Source organism: Hipposideros armiger, unplaced genomic scaffold, assembly GCF_001890085.2.
Source record: "Hipposideros armiger isolate ML-2016 unplaced genomic scaffold, ASM189008v1 scaffold_988, whole genome shotgun sequence".
Taxonomy (NCBI): domain Eukaryota; kingdom Metazoa; phylum Chordata; class Mammalia; order Chiroptera; family Hipposideridae; genus Hipposideros; species Hipposideros armiger.
The window spans coordinates 280,765-307,557 of record NW_017732338.1 but is presented as its reverse complement, the minus strand read 5'-3'; the positions used below and the strand labels follow the sequence as shown (position 1 = coordinate 307,557).

Here is a 26,793-nt window from a genome sequence, read left to right as displayed (position 1 = left end):
ATTAATTATTGCTAGCACAGTGTATGTGTTTGTAGTACTACTAATTTTTTTATGTATTTATTTTGTAACTGTTCACACAATTGTGTGACTTTGCCATGCATTTTTCTGGTCATAAAGTCTATGACTGTCATAGATTCTTAGAAGGATACATCAATTCAGAAAGTTTAAACGCCGCTGTCTTAAGTCCAGGCTTTCTCAAAGCTTGTATAGCACGTCCATTATAACTCACCCCTATGTGTGAATGGTAACTTTGTTCTGTATATTTTACTACAATTTAAAGTTATAATTATAACCTGTAGAAACGTGTGCGGTTTTTTTTTAAATCTACTGGATTAGGGTAGTAGAATCTACTGATTTTATTCATCTTTATGTCACTTGATAGAATTTGAGAAATGTCCTGCATTTGATTGCATGTAAGCACCTAAACTATGCACAGAGGCCTGTTTCTCCAGAAATCGTCTGCGGCCCATGTGCATCCGAGTTGCCTGAGAACATGCTGGGACCTCAGGTCGATGGGTCAGTCTCAGAGTGCAGAGCCTGGGAACCTGTATTTTTTGACAAGCTCTCCAGGTCCACTGTGTAAAGCTATTTATTTATAAAGCCTAGTCTGGGCTACAATTTGTAGGACGTGCGTCGGCCTCCAGGAGTTCTGGAAGACCCGCTTCTTGGGCCTCTCGCCCCAACTTCTCATCTCAGCCTCAACCTGTCATCAGGGCGGGAGAGTTTCAGCACCGCCGGCGGTCCGGGTCTCCGCGCAGGCGCAGAGGCGCGCCGGCCTGCGTGTGCCCAGGCGCCCTACGGTCTGTTCTTTATGCGTCGTCGGCGCCTGGAGAATTAGAGAATTAGTCTGGGCGGCTGATCGGCATTGGCTGGCCGTGCACACCGCGAAGGAATGACCAGGGCCCGAGTGAAGAGTGTCACCAGTGACCGTGAGCCCGGACGCGCCGTAAGCACGGGGGCAGCGGGTCCGCACAGGGCTCCCCTGTTAATCCCTCCGGCTTCCCCTCGGCCCGCGCACTCAGGTTCCGCCCGTGCGCCGGGCCGCCGGATGTGTGTCCGGACGCTGCACGGGAGGCGGCCGGTGAGTGGGGCGCGCAGGGCCCTGCGCCGGGGCCGGGCGGGGCGGGCCTGGAAACTCGGGGAAGTGCTCTCGCGGCAACCCTCGGCTCCCGGGGGAAGACGGGCCAGGGAGCCCGGGGGGCCTGGTCGCGCGTCGCCCGGGGGTCTGCGCGCCCGGCGCTCCCCGGCGGGTGGGCCCGGCCTGGCTCCGCTGCGATGACAGCAGGTGCGGTGGGTCTCCGGGGCGCCTGGTCGATGATGCGTTCCGCTCCCCTCCGGCCGGGCGAAGAGGGAGGACTTCTGTGCCCGGGCTGTTTGCAGGTGCTCGCCGCGTGCCAGGCACTGGACCCGGAGTGTTAACCCGCAGCGACTCGTGTAATCCTCGCATTAACCCCGCGAGAGGTGCTAGTCTCACCCCCTCGTTCCAGATCAGGAAATCGAGGCACACAGAGATAAAGCACCTTCCTTTCGTTACAGAGCCTGTGAGCAGCAGCCTTTATTGGATGATGGTCCTGATGATAACGCTTGGTCCTTGACTACCCATTGAGCCAATTTCCAAGAACACTTGTGTGAGGACTATTTTTGTGAACCTGGCACGGACTTGATCGTTTGTCTCCCAGGGCTGAACGCGCGCTGATTCCACTGCGCGTGCGCAAAGGCTCCGGGCAGCCGCGCTAGGGGACTGCAAACCAGATTGGTTATTTCCCCTGGTTTTTCTATCGCTTGCAACAGAGCTATGACCCAAATCCAGGCTACTTAGTAAATGCTTACCCCACGTGGGCTCTACCTGATATTACGCCGATTCGTGCCAAGGATACCACTCGCACTGTAGCGGCACGTTAGCGGGGGCTGAAGTTTCAATCCTTCGGTTACATAGCGTGGTTGGGACTTGCAACCTCTGAGGATCAGTCTCGAAGCCTCCATGTCACTGTGGAGGCAAGGGTGTGCCGATATCCTGGGATCGGAGTAACAGGAAAGGAAAGGGTGACTCCAATGCCCTTTCTTGGCCTATTGAGAAGCAGTAAGTACTGTGTGGTGAGTTTGAGTCTAGGATTTATTACTTGGCCTTGGGCGAAACTCCTGAACCTTTCTGTGCTCAAACTGTTCATCTGTATTGTGGAATAACAGTAGAACGCCTCTCACTGTTGCAAGGTGTACATGGGTCAATATTTGTAAAATGCTTAGAATAGGCAGACCCAAAAGAAAAGACCCAAAGAAGGGCCTTTCCCAGAGGCTGCACCTCCCAGTTTGGTTCCTTTTTTGAATGTAGACACTGTCCCCAGTGGGGTTCCTGTGTGTCTATCACGTGTGTTACCTACACAACCACATAATGCACAATACAGTTATACATGTCATGAGCTCATATGAAATGCAAAAGCAAGTACACTTGGGGACTCTTACACTGTGCACTAGATATACATTACTTGAATTATAGATAATCGTATCAAATTGAAACATTTTACCAATCATCTGTACATTAATAAGCATGAAAGTAAACCCTAAACTTCAAATTGGCTATCTCCTTTGAACTGTCCTAGTTCTTTCTCTGTTCAGGGTATTCTCACTATCTTTAGTATCCTGTGTTTCAGTGGTTCCAGTGTGAGAATTTACAAAGATCTTCAAATTTCAGATCTTCCTGGTTTCCCTTTGCCTCCGAAAACCTAAACATTTTCTCAACAATACTTCTTCTCCAGGATAGACTGTAATATGTGATAATGTAATAATACCCCATAATTGCAGTATCCCCATTGTTCCCACATCACCTTGATGGCAGTGTGGGTGTCCTTGGGTCTTCAAAGACTTTTTTGGAGGATGAGGACTTTTGCTTTGGAGGCTTCAGAAGCTTTGCAACTTACCTACTGAGAAGTGCACCATCCATCTTTCACAGACTGTCAATACTTTTGTTTCATTGCACTAGAGAAGTATTTTTCTACCCTTCAGACCTACCATCCCCTTTCCTATTCTGAAATAAAATTTATAGCTATTAACTACCTATATAGTTTCCAAAATATCAATATATCATCTTAACTATAATATGAAGGAGAAAGAAAAGGCGTCTATAGTAGAATAATATGTATATCGGTGTGTAAATGCTCAGGTGAAATAGATACTTGCAGCTAGCTGTTACTAGAATCACTGCTTACAACAGCTGCAGGTGCAGACTGAGACACGAATGTCGCCTCTGTGAATCTAACACCGTGAATGCCTCAATTTTACTGAAATGAACACTTTCTAATAAAACACAAAGGAAGTAAATTTCCTCAACTTTCCAATAGGTAGCAAAGCTGTGCAAAGTACTTTGTATTTATATGTAAAGTAGTGTTATGTTAGGTTTAGCCTCAGGTAACTGTTAACAGCTTTTTTGAAAATCCGACAGAAGAAGAAACATTGGTTTTTTTGCAGGAATGTCCATTACCCCTGGCCCCCAGTACATTCTAACAGCACCATCCCATCAATACAACAACCAAGAAAACCCTCACAAATTCCCAGAACTCTCCCTAGGAGGTGGTGGTGTTGTAATGAGAGAGCAGCGCCCTGACGAGGGAGTAGTGTAGGATCTGGGCTGAAGCGTGGGCCAGCCACTCCAACACGAAGGCAGTTCCTACTGAGGAGTGTTCACACATGAAGTGTGCAGCTGGATTTTCCTGCAAGGCCCTAAATAAATGAGAAACTGACTCCTCAGTGAACCCAGTGGTGGGGCTCTTGTGTTCCGTTTTCAGCTGAAAGGCAAGTCATTGGCAGAGCCGGATACAGACAGCATCACCACATAGCTCCTGAACTTCTGCACACCTGGTTTCCTGATGAATGTGCCGCAGGTTCACCTCTGCCTCCAGAAGGTTCCCAGTCTGTGAGCAAGGAAGGACCTGTGACACAAGGCCAACTCCTGCACCAGAGTCTCTCTAATCATGCTGTTTAGGGGGACTGTTTACAACTTGTTGCTGCCCTGCCCATGGGCTCCAGATACATTTACAAGAGAGGGTTAAAGGAAAGCTTTAGTGGGGAAACTCAGAGTCCAGAGAACGGCAGAAGATGGGCACAGATCCCGTATCTGCCCATTTTCGTAGCAGAAAGGTTGCTCGAGCCAGGATGCTCTGCTGGCCCTCAGCGTAGGTGCACGTTCCAGGAGAGGGCCTTGCTGCTACTCCTTCCTGTGAGGCCAGTGTAAGAACCACCTTGGCCCTGGGGACAGAGACAGATGGCTTGGTGCCTGGCAGTCTGAATGTGGGGGCAGCTTTTTAACAGGAGTCATCTGGGAAAGCTGGCTGCCTAATACCTGGGGACCTTGAGATCCTTGGGAGGTGTTGGGCCTTCTGCAGAAGGAAGAGGCCTTCTGCAGAAGGAAGAGGCCACCTGTTCTGTGGAAAGCTGAGCTCATATTTTAGATCCTCCTGCTATGAGAAGAATGTTGGCTGGGAGGCTGGTCCCAGCTAGCACATTTTCCAGGCTACCCAGATTGTGTTTCTAAGGTTCTTCTGGTCAAGTCACCTTGTCAAGTTGTGTGAACTTACTCAGTCCTGAGTACTTACTGGGGCTTCATTGCCCTTACGAGGTCTGAGGCAGAGCCAGGTGTCTGGTAACAAGTTCCCCAAGTGATTCTCATGGTACGTGCACAGCCTTCTTCAGCCCTTCAGACACCCACTTTCCGCAGCCCCACTGTGAAAGTTCACACTGCCTTTCCTATAGCTCAGAGTGTTAAGATTGAGCCGAGTGGCTCTGTGTCTCCAGCACCAGTAGCCTGTGTCTGTCATTTCCCACCAGCAGGAACCCCAGCGTGTGGACTGTACTCGTGATCACCCAGGTGGAGGAAGAACAGTGATTGATCCTGGATCTTAGGGAACTAAGAGGGGAGTGACAGAAACGTCTGTCTAGGTGAGTGGCATCATGAAACACCAATGATTAGGAGACGTGTGTTCTAGTCTACGCTCTTGCAGTTGGCTGGGTAACAAGTTTCTTGGCCTGTTTTCTGTCTGTCAAGTGAGCGAGTTGGCCTAGATGAACTCTGTGTTAAACTCTGTTAAAGCTCTGGCAGTCGGTGATTGTAGACCTGTTTAGAAGAATACCTGAAGTAGCTGGAAGAAGGGTTAGCATTTCTGAAACTTTGTTCTCTCTCACTGCCAGGGAAATGGTTGCATCCCACCTCGACAGAGTCATCCTCGCTGTGTGCTTTTGTAGGGGTGTCTTTTCCACATTTGAGTCTCTGCTCTTCAAATCCCTTCCTTTCTCTCACTGACTGTAACTTGCATCTCATTTTACTTTCTAATCCCCACTTGGCATGTCAGCTGGTATACCTGCTCATTTGCATTTTCCCGGCTCAACATATTCCCCACTCACCTTGCCATATTTCTGGCAATATCACCGTGTTCTGTTAAAACTCTGCCTGGTATCTCTTCTGGCCTTACTCCTCTTCCACTGTCCCTTTTTAATTTTCTCCCCATCTAGGTTACTAATGTGCATGAATTGCAAATCAGTTGTCTTTTTCCTGCTGGTTTATTTTCCTTGCTCTCCACCCTATACACAGGTGACAGCTGCACTTTAAATGTCTTTCAGACAGGGAGCTCTGAACTGAACCAAAGCCTCAATACCAATCAGGCTGTTTCTGAAGAACTCCAGTTATCAGGGCAGCAGTGGAAAGCCTCAGAGGGACTTGTGCCCAAGGTCCTATGAATGAATACACCTATAAAAGTGAGGGCCAGCTATCAAAGCAGACAGAATGTCCTATAGAGAAGAAATCTTGTTTTGAGAAAACAGCGATCAGAAAATGTCAATGACTCTCAAGGCGATTTTCATCAGGGAAAGAGGCCCAGAATCCAGTGAACTTACTCTAAACTCAAAACTTACACAGCAGAAAATTCCAAAGGGGGCCAGATCCCCCACATCTAGGGAAAACTCCAAAGATAATTCAGATTCAATGAAACACCAAAAACTCTTCCCACTAAAGAAACCTTGTAAATGTGAAGAATGTGGGAAAGCCTTAAGTTACCAATCTGACTGTTTTGTCCACAGTAGAATTCATGGTGGAGAAAAGCCTTTTGAATGCAATGAATGTGGGAAAACTTTTAGCCGAAGTACACACCTGATTGAACATCAAAGAACACACACTGGAGAGAAACCGTATCAATGCAGTGAGTGTGGGAAAGCTTTCAGCCGGAGTACCCACCTTGGTCTACACCAGAGGACCCACACTGGGGAAAAACCATACGAATGTAGTGAATGTGGAAACGCCTTCAGCCGAAGCACGAACCTTAGTCAACATCAGCGAACTCATACTCAAGAAAAACCGTACAAATGTACTGAATGTGGGAAAGCCTTCAGTGACCGTTCAACCATAATTCAGCATCAACGAATACACACGGGGGAGAACCCCTATGAGTGCAGTGCATGTGGAAAAACTTTCAGCTGGGTCTCATCCCTCAGTGAACATCAGAGAATACACATGGGGGAGAACCCCTATGAGTGCAGGGACTGTAGGAAAGTGTTCACCCGGGGCTCGTCCCTCACTGAACACCAGAGACTCCACACTGGAGAAAAGCCACATGCGTGCAGAGAGTGTGGGAAGGGCTTCGGGCGGAGCTCCTCCCTTGCTGTTCACCAGAGAACTCACACCGGAGAGAAGCCTTACAAGTGTAATGACTGTGGGAAAGCCTTCAGCCAGAGCTCAACACTCATCAGACATCAGCAGCTTCACACCAAGGAGTAATATCTGGGCTCTCATGATGTTAGCACAAGAGCACATCACATCACCTCCTGCCTCTGAAAAGAAAATGCATATGTGTCTGAATTTTCCTTCCCTACTAGCTAGCTTATTATAAGCCAGGTTCAAGCTATCCTGCCTTCCTTTTTCTGAACTGAATGCTCAAATGGGTGATCCATACAAGTTGACTTCAAAAACCTAACATCAGTCTAGTCTGGAGGGTGTCAACCTTAGAGTCTGTTGCTACCTGATACCTTGCATTTCCATTCGTGGGGCTTCGCAACCACATCAGCCCCTTCACTGAGGGAGGAAATCGCCATGCTTGCTGGTTCCAGTCACAGACTTAGAACAAGACAAAGCTTCCTGGCAGCCTGGCGATGATAGTGTTGAGGCAAATTTAGTCTCTGAACTTAAAAGGACAGACTTTTCTCTTCCTTCCTTCCTTCCTTCCTTCCTCCCTCCTTCCCTCCCTCCATTGCTGTAGCCTATTTTCCTCAAAGTATAACCCATATTTCTATTAATATGCCTAATTAATCCTCGTGTTGTATTATCTCATCCTTACCAAGAGTGTCCTAAAACTCTTACAAACATTTAGTTTCTCCATTATCTTGGGATAAAAATGCTGCCCTATTTTTGAAACTTTTCTTTTGTTTACAGTCTTCATGGAACTTGTACCCTCTGGCTCCCAGTCTCACCAGTCTTGCAAAACTGATCTTTCAAGAACAAACTCAGTACCTACGTCTCAGTTCCTACTTGACAGTTGCAGAATTGGCACTTTTGGCCACTCTTATGCCTTAACAGTTGAGTTTCTGGGATCCATGATTCTATACCGACTCACACTTTTCCTACCTCCCAGCATTTCTCTGATTGATGGTGATGAGCTCTGTGACTGGGCAATGTCGGGCCAGAATAATCTCATGTCATTGTGTTACAATGCTTGGTTATTCATTGGGACCGTCAGCTTCTTGAAGACAGAAGTCTTGCTGCAGGCCCCTGAAAAATGTCACAAAGTGCTCGTGGTCATGCAATGCCCTGTGTTTGTCGCTTACTGGCTGATCTCTATCACAGGTAATCAGTCTGCTGGACTTCATTTGAAACAGCTCAATAGTTGATGTCTTTCTCTCCATTCCTACTTCTGCTGGCAAGTCCGTGTAGTTTGGACGTAGAGTACTGGAGGAAACACACTGCTGATGCCCTCGTCTCCGTCTTTATCTAGCTGCCTAACTCTCAACTACCACTTTGTTCAGAAAATGTCCCCAGGAGAAATTCAAGCTGTTTCACTTCAAGGCCTTCAACAGTTGGATGTTTTCTTACTCCGCATTGCTCCCATCTTCTCACACTGGCTTCTTTTCAGGCATGTCCAACTTGATAAAAGGCCCTGCCTCCTCTGTGACACGCTGTCCCCCAGCTTCTTAGAAGTCCTTGGTGGTGATGGTTTGCATTATTGTTTGCACTTCCTTATTCTGGTCTCTGGTTCTTTCAGGTGCCTTTTTCCATAAGCTTTCGGAAGTTAGAAATTGTCTCAAATCTCTTAGAAGCCCCGCTTAATACATACAGCAATACAGTCCTGAGTTTTCATTTTAATCTAAACCAGGAGGGTTTAATAGTGAAGTCGCTTTAGTCTTTTGAGTGGTGCGATAACCTCATAAATATTTTTGTCCTTTTTGTCCTACCTTGAATTATGTATGTTAACACTTGGCACTAACTCCTTTAGAGCTCCTGGTCTCTTGGCTTTCTGTCATGAAACTGTTGCGAGGTTATTCATGTACAGTTATGAAAACAGTGCCTGATGTATATAGTAATTGCTCAATAAACGCTAATTGTTTTGATTCTATGCTTCACATCTGTAGCTTTTCATTTCATCTCATCCCCTGCAGGCTCTGTAACCCCATGACCAGAAATGAAAAACTTGGATCACAATCAAATAAGAAAGAAGATATTCTCCTAACCACTATAATAGGTAATAGCCATCTATTTTACTGTAACTCAATTGTGTGTCAAAAAATGACTGCTTAAAAGAAATGATAAAATAGAAAAGCGAAGACATACACACCAGCACTAGAGGAAGGAGACAGCCTAGCGCGTGGAGAGCAGGACGAGTGAGGGCACACCATCAGTTGTTCATTCTGATGGAGATGCAAGCCAGAGTGAGATGGTCATTGTGTACACTGTGTTTGGAGGGGAAGTGTCAATTCTTTAAGGACAGGGATGCTTTCCTAACAGAGTTGGGATTTCCTTTGGGGAAGGCGGGTGAGCTTTATTTTAAGGAGAAAGGGTCTTCTGATGCAGCCCATGTCAGTGTGACAGCCCACATTTAACGAACGTCTAAGTGCTTCCCTCTTCACTCGGGGCCACATGCAGGGGCTCAGCGTGGGCCTTGTGGGTGGGAAGGGAGGAGGGTGGCGACTTCGTGTGTGTCATTTCCCCCATGTGGCCGCCCCCAAACCCCGCTTTTCCTGCCTCTCTGGGGACAGGGCCGGGCACCGAAGCAAGACAGGCCAAAGGGCCAGGAGCACGTGAATCCGGGGCCAGACTCACGGGGCCCGCTATTGTTTCTTCTCTTTTAAAAACAGTAGCTCAGTAGCTTGCTTACCTTTTAGCTCTGGAGTCTGGTTCTCGATGTTCCTCTGGAGAAAGGAAGTGAATGCAAACGGGCCGGCGCAACGCGAGCAAAGGCGTCGGTAGAGGGCGCAGCAGGGTCGCTGTGTGGATGCTTCAGGTCTGTTGGTTTCTCTGCAACTCGTTGGCTGCACAACACCTGACTAGGCCCTCACCGTTGTAACATTGTTGTAATGCTTTTTGATACGCGGTTTGGAGAGCTGACTAAACTCAATTTAATACTTGGTTTTAAACAAGAGTGTGCGTTGTTGGCGACGCGGGCTAAGTCAGTATACGCATTCCTCAATCCCATTTTCATGCAAACGTTGTGTTGAAATTCTGCTAGTGGTTTTTTGTCTTTCCTGGTATGCTTTAAGTTGTTCTTGCAAACTAACCAGAGGGTGTTGGCTTAATATTTTTAACAATTAAAGACAGAAAAAGGACTGTAGATGGTCAGAAGTCCTGGGTGTTGGAAATCGTGTTGCTGCAGAAGCCCTCTGGCCTAATTCCTAGCTGTTGGCTTTTTATGTAGTTTTGGGAGATGGAGCAGCAGATGGTGATAATTTAACTTCTACTTTCCATCAAAGGAAGGTAACCCATGATGGCTTTTAAAACCTGGTTGTGGGCTGGCTGAGTGGCTCAGCTGGTTAAGAGCTCGCTTGGGAGTTTCAGCTCTGAGCAGCAGGGTCCTGGTTCGGATCCCACATGAGGGCCAGTGATGCTGCGCCCTCTACAACTAAGATGATGAACACAGCTCGACCTGGAGCTGGGCTGCTGTGAGTCACTGTTAGGCTGCAGTGGGCTGCTGTGAGCTACATGAGTGGCTGGCAGCCAGCATGAGTGGCCTGGTAGCCAGTGTGAGCTGCCGGGAGCTGCTGTGAGTGGCCGACCAATGACCAGTGACCAATTGCCTCACCCAGGAAGAGCACAATGATCATACCAACATGGGCCAGTGAAGCAACGTCCTCTACAACTAGACTGAAGAACAAAAACAGCAATTTGTCTACCTGTTCCCCTTCCCCCAATTCTCCAATAAAATCTTCAAAACAAAACACCTGGCTGTGCAAGAAAACAGAAGAGATGGAAAGGAGGGGCAATGAGAGGATCAAATTTAAGGAAAGGGCTGAGCAGGCACAAAGACCCCCAGTCCGTACCTTCTTAGGACATGTAAGAACTTAAAATCAGAATCTGTGACCCCACATTCGGATTTTTTTTACTGAAACTATGAAGCTGCTCACAAGGTATGACCTTGCTTTCCCTGTAGGTTGATAAGCAACACTCTGTACCACAACTGTGTGACCCAAATTCTGTTCTGCAGACTGAACTGAGGCCAGGACATCAATAAATGCTTATTCATCTGTTCCTCTTTGTTCTTATCAAATGACCCCACTTGCTGACCACTGAGGCAGATGAACTGGAGGTCCCTCCAGTTGCCCTCTGCAATCAAAAAATGAATTATGTAAATTTATGACCTTGTTTCCCTAGCAGCCCATCCCTTGCAATTTACATTTTAAAAACCCTGCGCCATTCTCAGATCCTGTTTTCAGGTTGTGTGGAAGGCTATGTTCTCTGCAAATCGTATCAGAAAAAACTTTTAATTTCTTTCTGCAATTTTTGTTTACACTTGTATAATTGTTTCTGAATTTTTATCTCAAAGATCATAAAACAAGTCAAGTCTATTTAAACTTGTTCTCTAGGAAATAATTCAGTTGATAAAACAATGTTCACTTATTAAAAATTATGGCAAATTTAAAACATACAATAAATTAGAGAACAGTATAACAAATTCCCACATGCCCATTGCCAGGACTCAATAATTATTACAGTTTTGCCACATTTTCTTTATTAGTCCCTTTTCTCATCCTTTTATTCTTTTGCTGAGCTATTTTAAATGAAACAGACATCATGTAATTTCATCCCTAGATTATCTCATTATGCATTTCTAAACTCCATGGACAGTTTCTTACATATGCTACTATCATACCTAACAAAATTAACAGTAATCCTTTGGTTGCCCTTTATTTTATAGATGAAACACAATTAGGAGTTAAAAAATATATGAAGCCTGGGTCCCACCCTTAGGCCAATTAAATTACAGTCTCTGGGGGTGGGGCTTGGCAGTAGTTTTATAAAGTTCCCAAAGTAATTCCACTATGCACCTGGGCTTAAATAATGCTTGTTTAAGCTACAGAAGAGAATCTCTAGGTGTAATAAACTAGAATGTTAAAACATACTAGAAGAAAAAGTCATAGGAAAGTTGAATACTTGTACTGAGTTAAGCCGTTATGTTACTGAATTATTCATGTGAGCATATTTTATAATTTCTTTTATTAGGAACCAGTTACTTAAACAACTTAAAAGCATTAGAAGAGCATAATAGTTCTCCAGTCTAGTTACTGAAGCATAAATGCTTTCTATTAGCAAAACATGCATAAATATACACTCTAGATGCAACACGGCAAAGTCTGATGTGTAGTACCCTAGTCAAGAATATACTGTGAATAAAAAAAACCACAACAGTATAAAACTACAAACAGCCTTTGAAATAATCTACTCCAAATCCCCCATTTAAGAGGAAAGTGAAGCTTGAAGCAGTTGAATTTCCCAATGTCACAAAATTGCTTAACAACATAACTGGTTACTTCAGGTCAATGCACTTTCTACTCCATAGCTGAGACTGCAGTTAAAATGGTTTTAAACAGGCCTTGATCTGCTGGAATTTTTCAGTGTCTAAGAGGACAGACTCAAGGAAATGCGCCCCCGATGGTTATGATGCTCCTGGAACAGTCAGATGCCAGGGTGCAGCCTTTCATGTTTGCTGAGAGCAGAGCGGTATCTGAAGGCTTTCCCACAATCGTTACATCCGAAGGGCTTCTCTCCTGAGTGCGCGCTCTGGTGCTGAATGAGGTATGTGCTCTGGCTCACAGTCTTCCTGCGTTCACTACAGGTGTACGGTTTCTCCCCAGTGTGAGTGTTCTGGTGTTCCGTCAGGTGAGTGCTCCGGCTGAAGGCTTTGTCACATTCATTGCACTTATACGGCTTCTCTCCAGTGTGAATTCTTTGATGCTGAGTCAGATGGGAGCTCTGGCTAAAAGCCTTTTCACATTTATTACACTGGTAGGGTTTTTCCTCTGTGTGAGTTTTTTGATGTTGAGCAAGAGATGAACAATGTCGAAAGGCTTTGCCACACTCGGCACACTCGTAAGGCTTTGCTCCCGTGTGAATTCTCTTATGCTGCGTGAGGTGTATGTTTTGGTTGAACGCTCTGCCACACTCACTACACTTGTAGGGTCTTTCTCCAGTATGTATTTTCCGGTGCTGAATAAGGGATGAGCCATAACTGAAGGTTTTCCCACATTCATGACATTGGTAGGGTTTCTCGCCAGTGTGAATTCTTTCGTGTTTAGCAAGAGATGAACTCCGAATAAAGGCTTTCCCACATTCCTTACATTCATAAGCTTTCTCTTGGGTGTGAGTTTTCTGATGTTGATTAAGGTTTGACAGGTAACTGAAAGCCTTCCCACATTCACTGCATTCAAAGGGCTTTTCTCTGGTGTGAATTCTCCGATGCTGAGTCAAGGATGAGCAGTAACTGAAGGCCTTCCCGCATTCATTGCATTTGTATGGTTTTTCTCCAGTATGAATTTTCAGATGTTGAGCAAGGGATGACCAGTAACTAAAGGATTTTCCACATTCAGCACAATCGTAAGGTTTCTCCCCAGTGTGTGTTTTCTGATGCTGAGTGAGGTTTGAGTGCTGACTGAAGGCTTTCCCACACTCACTGCATTCATATGGTTTTTCACCAGTATGAATCATATGATGGCGGATGAATGTGGAGGGCCCATTGAAGGCCTTCCCACATTCATTGCATTTATAGGTTTTTTCTCCAGTATGAATTTTTTGATGTTGAGTAAGGTGAGTGCTCCTGGTGAACGTTTTATCACATTCATCACATTTAAAAGGTTTTTCTCCTGTATGAATTTTCTGATGTTCCATAAAGTGGCCTCTCTGGCTAAAGGCTTTTCCACATTCATTACAAGTATATGGTTTCTCACCAGTATGAATTCTCTGATGCTGAACAAGATGGGTCCTCTGACTAAAGGCTTTCCCACACTCATCACACTTATAGGGTTTTTCTCCAGTGTGAATTCTTTGATGTTGAGTAAGAGATGGACCCTCAATAAAGCCTTTTCCACACTGATCACATTTATATGGTTTATCTCCAGTATGAATTCTTTGATGGTTAATAAGGTTTTCACTCCGGCTGAAGGCTTTCTCGCACTCGTTACATTTGTAGGGTTTTTCTCCAGTATGTGTTCTCTGATGGCGAATAAGTGCTGAACAATAACTAAAAGCTTTCCCACATTCATTGCATTTACAAGATTTCTCTTTTTTAACTGGGTTTAAATTCTGTTTGACGCCTGTTTTAGCAGAGGTCTCTTCTGGAGATAATTCTTGTGGTACAAGGTCTGAACTAATATTGATGCTTTTCTCAAAGTCATGATTTACACGGTCTCCCTCCAAAGTGGGCACCGTCTTTGCAGTTATTTTTATTGCCCCAGGCAGTGTCTGTTCATTTGCTGGCTGCCTTTCTAGACTGCCTTTCGACACTGAAATTTCTGAGAAATCAGAACATTGAGGATTGGCACTTTTGTGTTTCTCTACTACTGCCTCTGGAGCTGGCTCTTTCTCAGAAATGTCCGGCTCTGGGACTGATACTCTATTTTCTGGTCTTGTCTCCCAGTCTGAAAGAAAAAGAAAATGCCAGTGTTCTCTTAATAGAGGGGGCAGGAAACTGCTGTTGTGAAAATGACCTAATGAAACGAAATATAAAGCCCTCAGGAGAGTCTGAGGATGTTCAAAAATATCCCTATTATTTGGGGAGAAATTTGGAAGGAGCTAAGAACAACAACAAATAAATAAAAGATAAAAATATCAAGAGAATAACTCATTCAATTTCATAGATAATCTCTAAAAACCAGTCAGGGAACTCCATTTAAGGTGACAGTTAATTTAAAAAGGTGACACAGAGATGGCTAAGAGGGGACACAGATGAACTGAATCTAGAGGAGACAATCTGAACTCAGATTCCTTGCCCATAAACAATGAAACAAAAATCCAAGAACTCTGAATTCAAGACAGAACAAACAGAAAAGACTTGGCCAAAGCTGCATGGTTTTTATTCTGGAACACTAAAGGAATAGTCATATCACTGCTAAAAATTGGAAAATTATAAACAGTAAAGGAAATAATTTAAGGGGAGGAAGACAATGAGTTCTAGGCATCCTGAGAATTGGGAAGAGAAATGAGGAATATAGTGGTGTTTGTGGGGACGGAAGATGCCAAAAGTGGCAGAATAACCAAGATGTTCAAATATAGGTTAGGAAATATTGGTTCAACAAACGAAAGAATAGCTGAAGCCATAGGAAGGTGCTGAAGCCATAGGAAGGTAAGTGAGAAAAGAAGAGATGGGTGTGAAGAAAGGGATAAATAAATTTACTGATTAAAAAAAAACCAGTTTATCGGCAAACAATAGAAAAAAACAAAAAGAAAAGTAGATAATCAGAAGCAGAGTTATGCTACTCTACTTTCTACTCTGGGGTAGTTTGTCTTGTCCCAAGACAAGGAAGATGACAACTGAGTGAGGCAGGGTAGTCAATGCTGGCAGATTCAGTAAAGAAAATGGGCTGTGTTTAAAACACCACTTCTTTGTTGCACTGGTGACAGGAGGGAAAAGCAGACCCCAGAGAACGCTGAGTATCCTGTGCTGCCAGCCCAGCCACCGTCACGATTGCCGTGAGCAGGAGCAAGGCACAGACCCAGAACTGCCACCATCCTGCCCTACTTGGCACCATGCGGAACAGTGAAGCGAATGTAAGCACAGGCAGCTTCACAACAGTGGTGCTTCTCCAGCAGAGCCAAGAAGATGAAAGCAACACAGGTTTTGGGGAACAGCCAACTGTTCGATATAAGGAATGAATATGTTTTCATTAACAGGAGCAGTACCAAGAAAGATCTATTTGTACAACAGATGGCCACAAAGATTACCTCCGAGAAGCACTTCACAGTGACAGACCGGAGACCAGGGCATCTGGTGCTGTTCAAGGAGAAAAGGCCATGGAAGCAGCTGATCTCCAGCCCTGGCTGGGATTCCAGTTGAAGACAATAAACATTCAACATACTGCAACCTATGTTTGCACTGTCATGTCTTCCATGCAATATGCACAATGTTACCAGACTATGGGGAGGCAAAGAATGAAGGACTGGAGTAAGTTCCAGAAGGCCAGACTGAACAGCACCATAGGGAACTGCACAAAGCAATTCGCACTTTACTACATGCAGAGTCTATGGACACTGAGCCCTGTGCATGGAGAGATAACTGAGTGCTGCCAACCGGGTTGCAAAAGAACGTGGGCCAACAGCACAGCACACGGTCACGATTCTGCACAGCCAGACCACAGGACAGCCTAGAGAAGATGGCAAGAAAGAGGATGAGGGAAATGACGCAGACAGGGCTCAGGGCCTGTGGCCACCTCCGTGGAGGTACCACCACAACTTCAATTACCTGTACAGATGCCTACGAAACTGCAAGTCACGTTTACAGAGATGAAAGCAACCAAGTCATGAGCTAAGAGTAACAGTGCTCCAGATACTGACGCAGGCAGTATGAGGGCTTGCTCACTGAGACTGTCATCATCAGGCCACATGCCAGCAACAAAAAGTAAACAAGGATGGAGTCCAATACTGCAAGTGACTGTCTTCTGCCCACTGACTGAGTCGCTGAACTGTGTATTATCTATGCAACACGGGTGTTTTATTAGTTTTACCTAAATAAATCTCTTTGGTAATGACTAAAGTGTTTTTTTAAAAAACCTAACTTTTCAATACCTATTTAAAATTTTTTTTTAAGATTTTTTTTTAATTGGGGGATTGCGGGGATGGGAACAACACTGGGGAATTGGGGGAAGGGGAACAGACAAGATTTTTTTTTTAATTGGGGGATTGCGGGGATGGGAACAACACTGGGGAATTGGGGGAAGGGGAACAGACAAGTTGCTATCCTTTTGTTCTTCAGTCTAGTTGTGGAGGACGTTGCTTCACTGGCCCAAGTTGGCACCATCATTGCGCTCTTCCCGGGTGAGGCAGATCAGTTGCCGGATTCTGGACGGCCGCTCACAGCGGCTGCTGGCTACAGCGTGGCAACCCACTGCCACAGGGGCTGCAGCCTACGCCATCGCAGGCGACCCACGGCAGCCCAGCTCCAGGTTGAGCTGTTGTTCAGCATCTTAGCTGTGTAGGGCAGTGTCACTGGCCCTTATATGTGGGATCCGAACTGGTGCCCTCTGGCATCCCAAGCCAGTTCTTAACCATCGTGCCACTCGGCTGGCCCTAAATATTTTTAAATTGTTTTTTATCTGCTCAAGTTGGGATTTTTTAAAACTTCATTTTTAATTTGTAATAAAACTTTTTATTTTTAAATTAATAAACTGTAATCATAAATAAAAACCTTATTTAAAAATATTAATTTTATGAATTATGTTCCATTAAACCATATTTTATTCTTTTAAAAAAACCCTTTTATTTAGAAAGACTAAAATGACTGTATGTTAATTTGAACAGCTAGATTGTACAAGAAATGACTTGAAAATTCCCTTTTTGATGTCAACCAAGAGTTGATTCCATTATACATGCTTTGTTCTTTCTTTAGACCTGGAAAAAACATATGATGTTTGAACGAGTGATTTAATCCTCCCTTCCCCATATTTAGAAATCCTTATGATCCCTCAGACAAGTTCTTTCTGGAACAAACTTTCCTCTTCTCCCCCAGCCAGCCCCAGTGGGTTCACCTCGACAGGCTCATGAAACCATATTCTAACAGAAAGATGTTAAAGGTGCAGTATTGAAAAATAAAAAGGACTCGGGCCGGCCGAGTGGTGCATTGGTTAAGAGCTTGCTTGGGACGCCAGCTCTGAGCAGCAGAGCCCCGGTTCAGATCCCATGAGGGCCAGTGATGCTGTGCCCTCTACAGCTAAGATGGTAAACAACAGCTCCACCTGGTGCTGGGCTGCAGTGAGTCACCAGCAATGGCGTAGGCTGCAGTGGGGCTGCAGTGGGCTGCCGTGAACTATGTGAGTGGCTGGCAGCCAGCGTGAGAGGCCGGCAGCTGCTGTGAGCTGCCGGGAGCCGCTGTGAGCAGCTGACCAATGACCGGCGACTGACTGCCTCACCGGGGAAGAGCACAATGATCATACGAACATGGGCCAGTGAAGTGACGTCCTCCACAACTAGACTGAAGAACAAAAAATTTGTCTACCTGTCTGTTCCCCTTCCCCGATTCCTCAATGCTGTTCCCCTCCCCCCAATTCCCCAATAAAATCTTTAAAAAGAAAAAGAAAAAGGACTCACAGTTGGAGGAGAAGTGTTACATTCTGTGCGGCCCTATTGGAAATTCATAATGCCCTACTACATGTTAAAAAAAAACAACCCGAGTGGTGCTCCACTAATAAACTTGCTAAGATGTTAGCTAATCCAGCACTTTCCAAATGTGAACATGGTGCACTTTTTTTCTCCCCACATAAAAACATCCCACTCCCACCTCAGTCACTCTGTGGAGTTTTAGCCCTTACCCAGAGTGAGGACGTTTGCATATTTTTCCAGGGCCTGGTCTTTGAAAATGTCTCTCTGTGCAGTTTGGGAATCAGTGATTTACAAGAAAGTAACATAACTGCAAGTATAGTCTGACCAAGTGACAGGATCCAAAGCCACACACTGAGCTTAGGAAAGGCATGGAGCTCTGCAGAGCTTGGTTGAGAAAGCAAGGTGGCAGACTGGGTGGCAGCCAACTGGAAAAACAGAGCTGAGTAAAGGTACTAGGACTTTATGTTCCGTTTCTGTTTCAAGGTACTAGTGACAGAGCTTGTCAGGGCTGAAAAGTGAGCTCAGGGTCCCAGAGGAGGTGGGAAAAGATGGGATCCAGAGTCCAGGTCAAAGCACCGCCTTTACAAATGGCAGAAGGATATTTCTCTGCAAGGCGTGGAGAGACAGAACATGTGTGGAGGCAGTTAGCGTTCTGACAAAGCACAAGGGGTCCAGATGGCCTCCCAGTTCTCCACAGGAAGCAGGAACATCTCCATTTCAGACAGAAACTCCTCCTATCAGCTGGAGATTAGTCAATGACACTCATGGGCGGGGATCATCACTTACCTGCAAAGCCACCTACTGGAATGTCTGGCTCCACGGTCCAGGGCTCTGTCCCTTGCTCTAGGTGGGAGATTACATCCGGTTTGGAAACCTGGAGTCCTGCTCATGGGAGAGGGAAAAAAAAAGGTACCCGTCTGCAGTAAGGGAGAAGCGCCATATCAGAATTCAGTGTCACCACTGTCTAGGACAGGATGTGTGGGACCAGCCCGATGGGAATGCAGAGCATAGCGGCGTCCATGTTGTAATTCCCAGACAAGTATAATTTGGGAACTGATTTGGGTTCATGAAAATTATTAGTCTGTCTTCCTACTTACTAGGCAAGAAACCTTCCCAAAGCCTTTCAAAATTTAGGAATCTTTGGTTCCTTACTTAACTTAGAGGCAAAATTCGCCTTAGCAGGAGAGAACCCTCCTCCTGCTCCATGCCCCAGGTATTAACTCCGAGAAGTCACCTCACCTATAGAGACCAGATGTGTATAATTCTCCAGTGTCACATCCCTGAATAAATCTCTCTGCACAGGATCCAGCTGTCTCCATTCTTCCTGGGTAAAGTCCACTATCACATCCTTGAAGGTCACTGATTCCTAAAAAACCAAACACATTTCTGCTCATCCATAAAGCTTTACCTAGGAAAGGGGTGAAGTGAGCAATACTGACAGAAAGTACTGAAAAGAGTACAAGAATAGACAAATTTAAAGAGTAATAGCCCCAAATTTCAATAACCCTGTCACGGTAATTGATAAAACAAGTAGACAGAAAATCAACAAATATATCAAGCACTTGAACAACACTATCTACAAACTTGACCAAACAGACATCTGTGGTGTACAGAACAATGGCTCAGCCCAAGATGCCCACATCCTAACCCCTGAAACCCATGCAACCGTTACCTAACATAGTAGGAGGCTGTACAGGTGTGACCAGGTGAAGGACTGAGATGGGGAAATTATCCGGGGTTCTGTGGGTGGGCTCAATGTAATCAGAGTCTTTGTAACAGGGAGGCAAGAAGGTTGGAACAGAGTCAGAGCGAATGTGAAGAGAGAAGACAAGTCCAAGTCAGACAGAGAGGGAGGCATGAAGACGCCACACTTGTGACTTCGAAGATGGAGGACGTAGACACAGACCTGAGAATGCGGGCAGCCTCTTGAAGCTGGAAAAGGCAAGGGAACAGACGGGGCCCTAGACCCTTCAGAGGAATGCAGCCCTGCCAACCCGTCTGGACCTCTAAAATGCTAAGATAACAAATGTGTTGATTTAAGCCACTGAGCTTGTGGTAATTAATTACAGCTGCAATAGAAATCAAATACGTTCACAGAACGTCCCACATGACAACAGCAAAATATACACTCTTTTCAAGTGTTCACTGATTGTTTACCAAGATAGACCATATTCTGGGCAAAAGAACAAGTCTGAATTCAAAAGGACTCAAGTCACACAAAGTATGATCTCGGGCTGTGGATATGTTCATTATCTTGGTTGTGGTGATGGTTTCATGCATGTATATACATGTCAAAACTTACTGAGTTATACACTTTAAATATGTACAGTTTATTGTCACAATATCCCTCAATAAAAAATAAAGTGATACCAGAAGGACTTGAGCTGAAAGTGGGAAGAACTGCGACCAAATGATTAAGTTGTGGGACAGGACGGAAGTGGAGGGGGGAGTCCAAAAGGAAGGGGCCTGATGAAAGGAGGGCTTGGGTTGACTGGAACGACTGTTACGTGTTTGTCTACATTTTCAATCAGTTGTTGGTTTTTCATAAAACAGAATCATATCGATTTCCTTCTGAAAAACCACTAGTGGCCTACAGAATAAAGTCTTCAACTTCTCATCTGGACACTCAAGACCTTTCATATTCAAACCATTTCTTATTCAACCATTTGCCAAAATAAACCATCTCCTTCAAATTTTTCTGAATCCTATGCGACACCTGCTAATTCTTACTTAAGAATCTTTGCTCATAATGTTTTCCATACCCGGAATCCACCCCAGCCCTTCCATCCCACTTGTTCAAATATCCAAACACCACCCATCCTTTGAGAGGTATCGCAAATCCCACATCCTCCACGAAACTCTCCTAACCCTCCGGACAACATGTTTTTTATTCTTTATTTTCCAGGGCACTCATTTCACCTTTTAAAATATTTTCCTATTCTGTTTTTTAGCAGTGATTTTGTCTATTCAAGAAAAGAACCAAGTTTTGTACTCTCATCACTGGAGCATGGCAAGACAAGCAAGAAGCAAGAGTTAGGCTGGGGAGGCAGAGCGAGGAAGGAAGGCCGCCAGGCAGACGGGAGCCCAGAATGAACTGCCAACATTGGTTTTTGGATAAACATACCCCACAGCAAAAGAATATACAATCCCACCCTAAGGACTGACATGGCATTTCAGGGAAGGCCAACTTACCTGAAAATTGGCTGATGGCAGTAGAGTCTGTCCCCCTTGGGGAAGGGCAGATTCTGGAGAGGACTGATCTAGGTTGGAGAGGAGAACCCACAATGAGTCCTGTCCAACTTAGCTGTTCCCGGCAATCCATAAAATCCACTTATTTTTCCATTTGAAAATAACAAAAACTATGCCATTTTCTTTAATTCTCAGAATCCCAAAAAGATCAGGATAACTGTGACTAGGGCCCTGATACTTTCATTGGTAGGCTCTGAAGATAAAGCATTGCTTTCAGATTCACCGTGTTGTCTTTAGATACTGACAGTCATATGGATCATACAACTCAATCTGTGCTCCTACTAAATGAGGCAAAATATTTTTGCTGCCTCCTCTGTTAACACAGAAAATATGAATAATCAGACTACTTTCCAAAAGTCCTCATCACAGGCCCTTTGAAACTTTGCTATTAATGCAAATTAAATATCACTACCTAACAGAATGTCTAAAATTAAATAGATATGGTACTATAACTGCTGGCAAGAATATAGAGGACTATAATGGATTATAATTGGACAGTTATACATCAACAAATTTGATAACTTAGGAGAAATGGATAAATTCATAGAAACATAAAACCTACTAGACTGAATCATAAAGAAACAAAATCCAAACAGACCAACAGGAGTAAGGAGATTGAATCAGTAATCAAAAACCTCCAACAAAGACAAGTCCAGGACCAGATGGTTTCACTGGGGAATTCCACAAAACATTGCAAGAACAATTAATACCTTTCCTTCTCAAGCTCTTCCAAAAAACTAAAGAGGAAACACTCCCAAACTCATTTTATGAAGCCAGCATTACCATTATACCAAGCCAGATAAGAACACTACAAGGAAAAAAAAACTACAGGCTAATATCTGATGAACATAGATGCAAAAATTCTCAAGAAAATATGAGCAAGCTGAATTCAACAGCACATTAAATGAATCATACACCATCATCAAGTAGGATTTATCCCTGGGATGCAAGGATGGTTCAGGGTACCAAAATCAATAAATGTGATATGCCACATTAACAAAATGAAACATAAAGTTCACATGGTCATCTTGATAGATGAAGAAAAAGCATTTGACAAAGTCCAACATCCTTTCATTATAAAAATTCTCAACAAACTGGTATAGAAGGAATGTGCTGAACATAATAAACACCATACATCACAAGCCTGCAGCTAATATACTCAATGATGAAAGGTTCAAAGCTTTTCCTTTAAGATCAGAAATCAGGAGGGTGCCCACTCTCACCATCTATTCAGCATAGCACTAGAAGTCCCAGCCACAGCAATTCGGCAAGAAAAACAACTAAAAGGCATCCAAATCAGAAAGAAAGAAGTGTAACAGAAGTATAGAAAATCCTAAAGACTCCACAAGAAAAACAACAACAAAAACTGTTAGAACTAATCCACAAATTCAGTAAAGTTGCAAAATACAAAGTCAACATAAAAAAATAGGTGTTCCTATATGCTAACAAGGAAATATCTGCAAAAGAAATAAAGAAAATAATCCCACTTAGAATAGCATAAAAAATAATAAAATACTTAGGAATAAATTTAACCAAAGAGGTGAAAGACCTGTACACTGAAAACTATTTGACACTGATGAAAGCAATTGAAGATGATGTAAATAAATGGAAAGATATCCCAAGTCAATGGGTCAGAACAATTTATATTATTAAAGTGTCCATACTACCCAAAGCCATTTGTAGATTCAATGCAATCCTTATCAAAATTCCAATGGCATTTTACACAGAAATCAACAATCCTAAAATTCATATAGAGTCATAGACTACCCCCAAAACGTCAAAACAATCTGAAGAAAATATAGCTGGAGGCATCACACTTCCTTATTCCAAAATACATTACAGAGCTGTACTAATCAAAACAGTATGGTACTATCGTAAAAACAGACACAAGAAACAGAACCAAGAGCCCAGAACTAAAGCCTCGTATGTATGGTCAACTAACAGAGCCAAGAATACTCAATGGAGAAAGGACAGTCTCTTCAATAAATGATGCTGGGAAAACTAGATAATCAGACGCAGAAGAATGAAATTGAACCCCTATTTTATACCAACCATGAAAATTTACTTGAAATTAATTAAAGACTTAAACAAGGAGTTAAACTCCTGAAAGAAAACAAGGGAAAAGCTCCTTGACGTTGGTCTTAGCTATGATATTTTTTATATGACACCAAAAACACAGCAACAAAGGAAAACCAACAAGTGGGAGTACATCAAACTGAAAAGCTTCAACACAGCAAAGGAAACCATCAGCAAAATGAAGAGGCAAGCTATGGGAGAAAATATCTTCAAATTATATGTATATCTGATAAATGGGTAATAATATATAAGGAACACATATAGCTCAAGAGCACAGAAACAAATAATCCAATTTAAAAAGGCACAGAGGACCCAAACAGAAAATTTCCAAAGAAGGCATACAGATGGCCAACCGGTACATGAAAAGGTGCTCATCAAAAAGACAGATAAGGCCTTCAGCCGCTTTTTCTTTGTGCTTGGCCTACTCCTAATTCTTTGGAGTGTACTATCTCTTCTAATAAGCTTTTTCACCACTTAAAAAAAAAAACCAAAAAGACAGATAAGGATGTGGAGAAAAGGGAACCCTTGTGCACTGTTGGTGGGAGTGTAAACTGGTGCAGCCGCATGGAACTTTATATGTATACAGCACATTTTCTTTATCCATTCATCCATTGATGGACACTTAGGTTGCTTCCATGTGTTGGCTATTGTAAATAATGCTGCAATGAACACAGGGCTGCATATGTCTTTCTGAGATAATGATTTCACTTCCTTTGGATCTATACCCAGAAGCAGGATTGCTGGATCACATGGTAGTTCTATTTTAAATTTCTTGAGGAAAGTCCACATTGTTTTCCATAGTGGGTATACCAATTAATATTCCCACCAACAGTGGGGATATATGCATATGTGTATATACACATATACATACACACATAAAATGGAATATTTCAGCCATAAAATAGAAGGAAATCCTGCCATTTGCGACACTGATGAACCTTGAAGGCATTATATGAAGGGAAATAAGACAGAAAGACAAATACTGCAAGATCTCACTTATATGTGTAATCTAAACAGTTGAATGCATAGAAACAGAGTAGAGTGATGATTTCCAGGGTCTGGGGTAGTGGGGGAAATGAGGAGATGTTGGTCAAAGGGTACGAACTCCCAGTTAGAAATTAGTTCTGGGGATCTGATGGATTTACAGCATGATGACTTTAGTTAACAACACTATATTATTGGGATGTCGGAAAAGTCATGATGTATTTTTTCTAAATGTTCTCAACACACACACACACACACAAAAGCCAAACATGTGAGATGAAAATGTGTTAACTAACCTAGTAATTGTGATCATTTTGCAATATATATATATCAAATCATCCCACTGGATAACTTAAACTTATGCAATACTATGGGTCAATTATATCTCAGTAAAGCTGGAAAAAAGTGTTCTCAGCAGTGTTTTGTATGTATAGATCTTGAACATTTTAGTTAGACATGTTCCTTTTTAATACTTTGGATGTTTTGTAAATGGAGTTATTATTTTTATTACAATTTCCATGTATTCACTAGTAATATAATGAAAAAGTTCGTTTTTTAATTAAAAGGTGTTTTGAGACCATTGTAGAGACACATGCAGCTAAAAGAAATAAAATTCTTTGCAATCTTAAAAAAATAATTGAGAACAAATACAAGGTGTAGCTCAACCTACATAAATAATGTAATGTTAAGACTTCTAATATATTAAAGAAATGCAAGGAAAAGGACTGTATAATAATAGGTTAAACCAAACCTGACTGGACAGCCATACCTAAAGATTGTAAAGATAATGAAATGCAGAGGGAAGTCTAAAGCGACATGTCACAGGGCTCTGCCCTTATCCTGACCTGTTCAATGACATGTAGGAAGAAACAGAAGGAATACTCACTAAATACACTAGTTGGAATAAAGTTGGAAAGCACAGTTAAAAGAGTAAATAAATAAATTGAGATTCTTAATTATTCTGATAAGCTGGAACACTTGGCTAAAAAAATTGAACAATCATCAATGTGAAGTCCTGACATTAAGGATAATAAGCAATCTATTACAGAAAGATGGCATGAATCTAGTTCACTGCAATTTATGTAAAAAAGATCTAGAGGTTTACAGCATAATGTCGTTAATTTTTTAAAGCAAATACAATCTGATGCTAAACAGCATAAGTATAATCCAAATCGAAAGGAGTAGTACATCACACTTCAGGTATTTCTCAAAGCACATCCACTGAACTGTGCTTAGCTTTAGGCAACGCGTTGTAAGAAGCATGCTGTCATGCCGTAGAGTTTTCAGAGAAGAGGTCTACATGTACCCCATGAACACCCATCAAAGGAACTGAGGCTATTGTGCTTAGAAAACAATTTGTGAGTAGGAGTTCTAACAGTTGATTTCACATATTTAAGGACAGCAGTGTGTGTGGACTGCTACTGGGGACTAAGAACTAAGATCAGAGCAAAAGTTAAAGGAACAGGAACTTCTGCCTCATATAAGGAACTAAAAACATAAAGTCAACAAAGGAACTGCCTGCACCCCAAATGGAGAGTTTAATGCCATACTTCTTCAGCCATAAGCTTAACAGACAGCCATCTCCAATCAATATTTAAAATACTGACTCTTACATTGAAGAAGTGATTACCAAGATTTTTTTCTGACTGCAAAATTATCATTCTAATATTTAACAAATAGAAGTCATGTGAGATTCACAGACATTATGAATCGTTGCTCCATTTCATCCCCCAACCCCGAAGCCCAGGAGTTAACTTCCTCCAAGTCTCTCCCTATAATGTAATTCTGATCTTTCTGGTCCTTAAATAGCAGGTTCCCTCCTTCCACCTCTTCCAGCTCTGTCAAGTATGTGATCTTCAGGTCATGACTGTGCTTTTGCCCCCGTCATTCCGTTCTCCCCCAAGTCGTCCCCACTACCTTCCATCTCAGGAGCTCATCCCGTTCATCTGGAACCTGACCACCAGGGTTCCCCAAGCAGCGTCCCTCCAGCTGGGTCCTCAGTCTGGGGCTCAGATGTCCAGGAAGTCTGAACCTTAACACGCGCTGAGCTCGGCTGACCTAAAACACACAGGATGGGATCAGCGGCATGCGTCACAATCAAACCTCAGAGTTCTGCACAGTGGCCAAGAGACCCTAGGAAACGAGAAGCGCCGGGAGAGAGCACTCAACTGGCAAGCGGCACTCCCGCTGAACAAAAACAGAGTGAGATGGAGTACGCAGGTTTAGCCCGGATTAAGAAAACCCTCGGCGCCTCCCCCCAGAATCTGGCCAGCGGCGCCAAGGCTGGCCCGTTACCTCCGCGCACACCTGCGGGCTCACGGCCCCACGGGCTCGGATTCAGGAACACACACCTGTTGCGGGGGCGGAAAGCTGGAAGGTGGCCGAGCGGGGCGGGGCCCAGCTCTCGTCCTTCCTCCTAGACCCGAACAAAAGAACAAAGCCGTCCACCGGATCAGGGCGGAACCGCCCGCGCCGATCGCGGCGAGGGGCGCCCCCTTCCAGGACTCCCCAGCTCCCTCCCGCAAAGGCCGCTCCCGGCAGAGCGAGAAGGGTGACGTCACGCGACTGGAGGGCTGGCGGTTGCCATGGTGATACCTAGACTTCCCCTCCTTTACAGCGATCCACACATTCCGGTCGCGGGTCCGGAAGCGCCGGGACGGTCACCAAACCTAGGGAGAGGAGCCAGAGCAGCTGGACTTGCCCAGCGCCAACCTCTT

The 26,793-nt window shown here is 43.9% G+C and overlaps 2 protein-coding genes across 21 annotated transcripts; one reads left to right on the top strand and one right to left on the bottom strand.

Moving 5' to 3' along the window:
* The first annotated feature begins 129 nt into the window (after positions 1–129).
* On the top strand, positions 130–19,666 carry ZNF391 (zinc finger protein 391). 20 transcript variants are annotated; one of them, XR_002122633.1, is made up of 7 exons: positions 140–1,081; positions 1,537–2,080; positions 4,819–4,929; positions 5,608–7,819; positions 8,629–8,711; positions 9,352–9,470; positions 15,077–16,261. XR_002122633.1 is itself a non-coding variant. In XM_019631250.1 (3 exons), the coding sequence occupies exon 3, from the start codon at positions 5,819–5,821 to the stop codon at positions 6,755–6,757; it is 939 nt and encodes a 312-aa protein (XP_019486795.1). In that variant the 5' UTR covers positions 1,090–2,080; positions 4,819–4,929; positions 5,608–5,818; the 3' UTR covers positions 6,758–8,580. The 20 variants fall into 20 exon arrangements, 1 of the variants encoding a protein (XP_019486795.1); XR_002122638.1 differs by lacking the exon at positions 140–1,081 and having other exon boundaries at positions 1,090–2,080; positions 15,077–15,223; positions 15,347–16,262; XR_002122640.1 differs by lacking the exon at positions 1,537–2,080 and having other exon boundaries at positions 130–1,081; positions 4,822–4,929.
* ZNF184 (zinc finger protein 184) lies at positions 11,658–26,793 on the bottom strand. Its single transcript, XM_019631211.1, has 7 exons — positions 26,672–26,793; positions 26,428–26,492; positions 25,994–26,134; positions 20,960–21,027; positions 19,007–19,133; positions 18,554–18,649; positions 11,658–14,094 (listed from the first exon to the last, which is right to left on the bottom strand). The coding sequence occupies exons 3-7, from the start codon at positions 25,998–26,000 to the stop codon at positions 12,137–12,139; spliced, it is 2,256 nt and encodes a 751-aa protein (XP_019486756.1). The 5' UTR covers positions 26,001–26,134; positions 26,428–26,492; positions 26,672–26,793; the 3' UTR covers positions 11,658–12,136.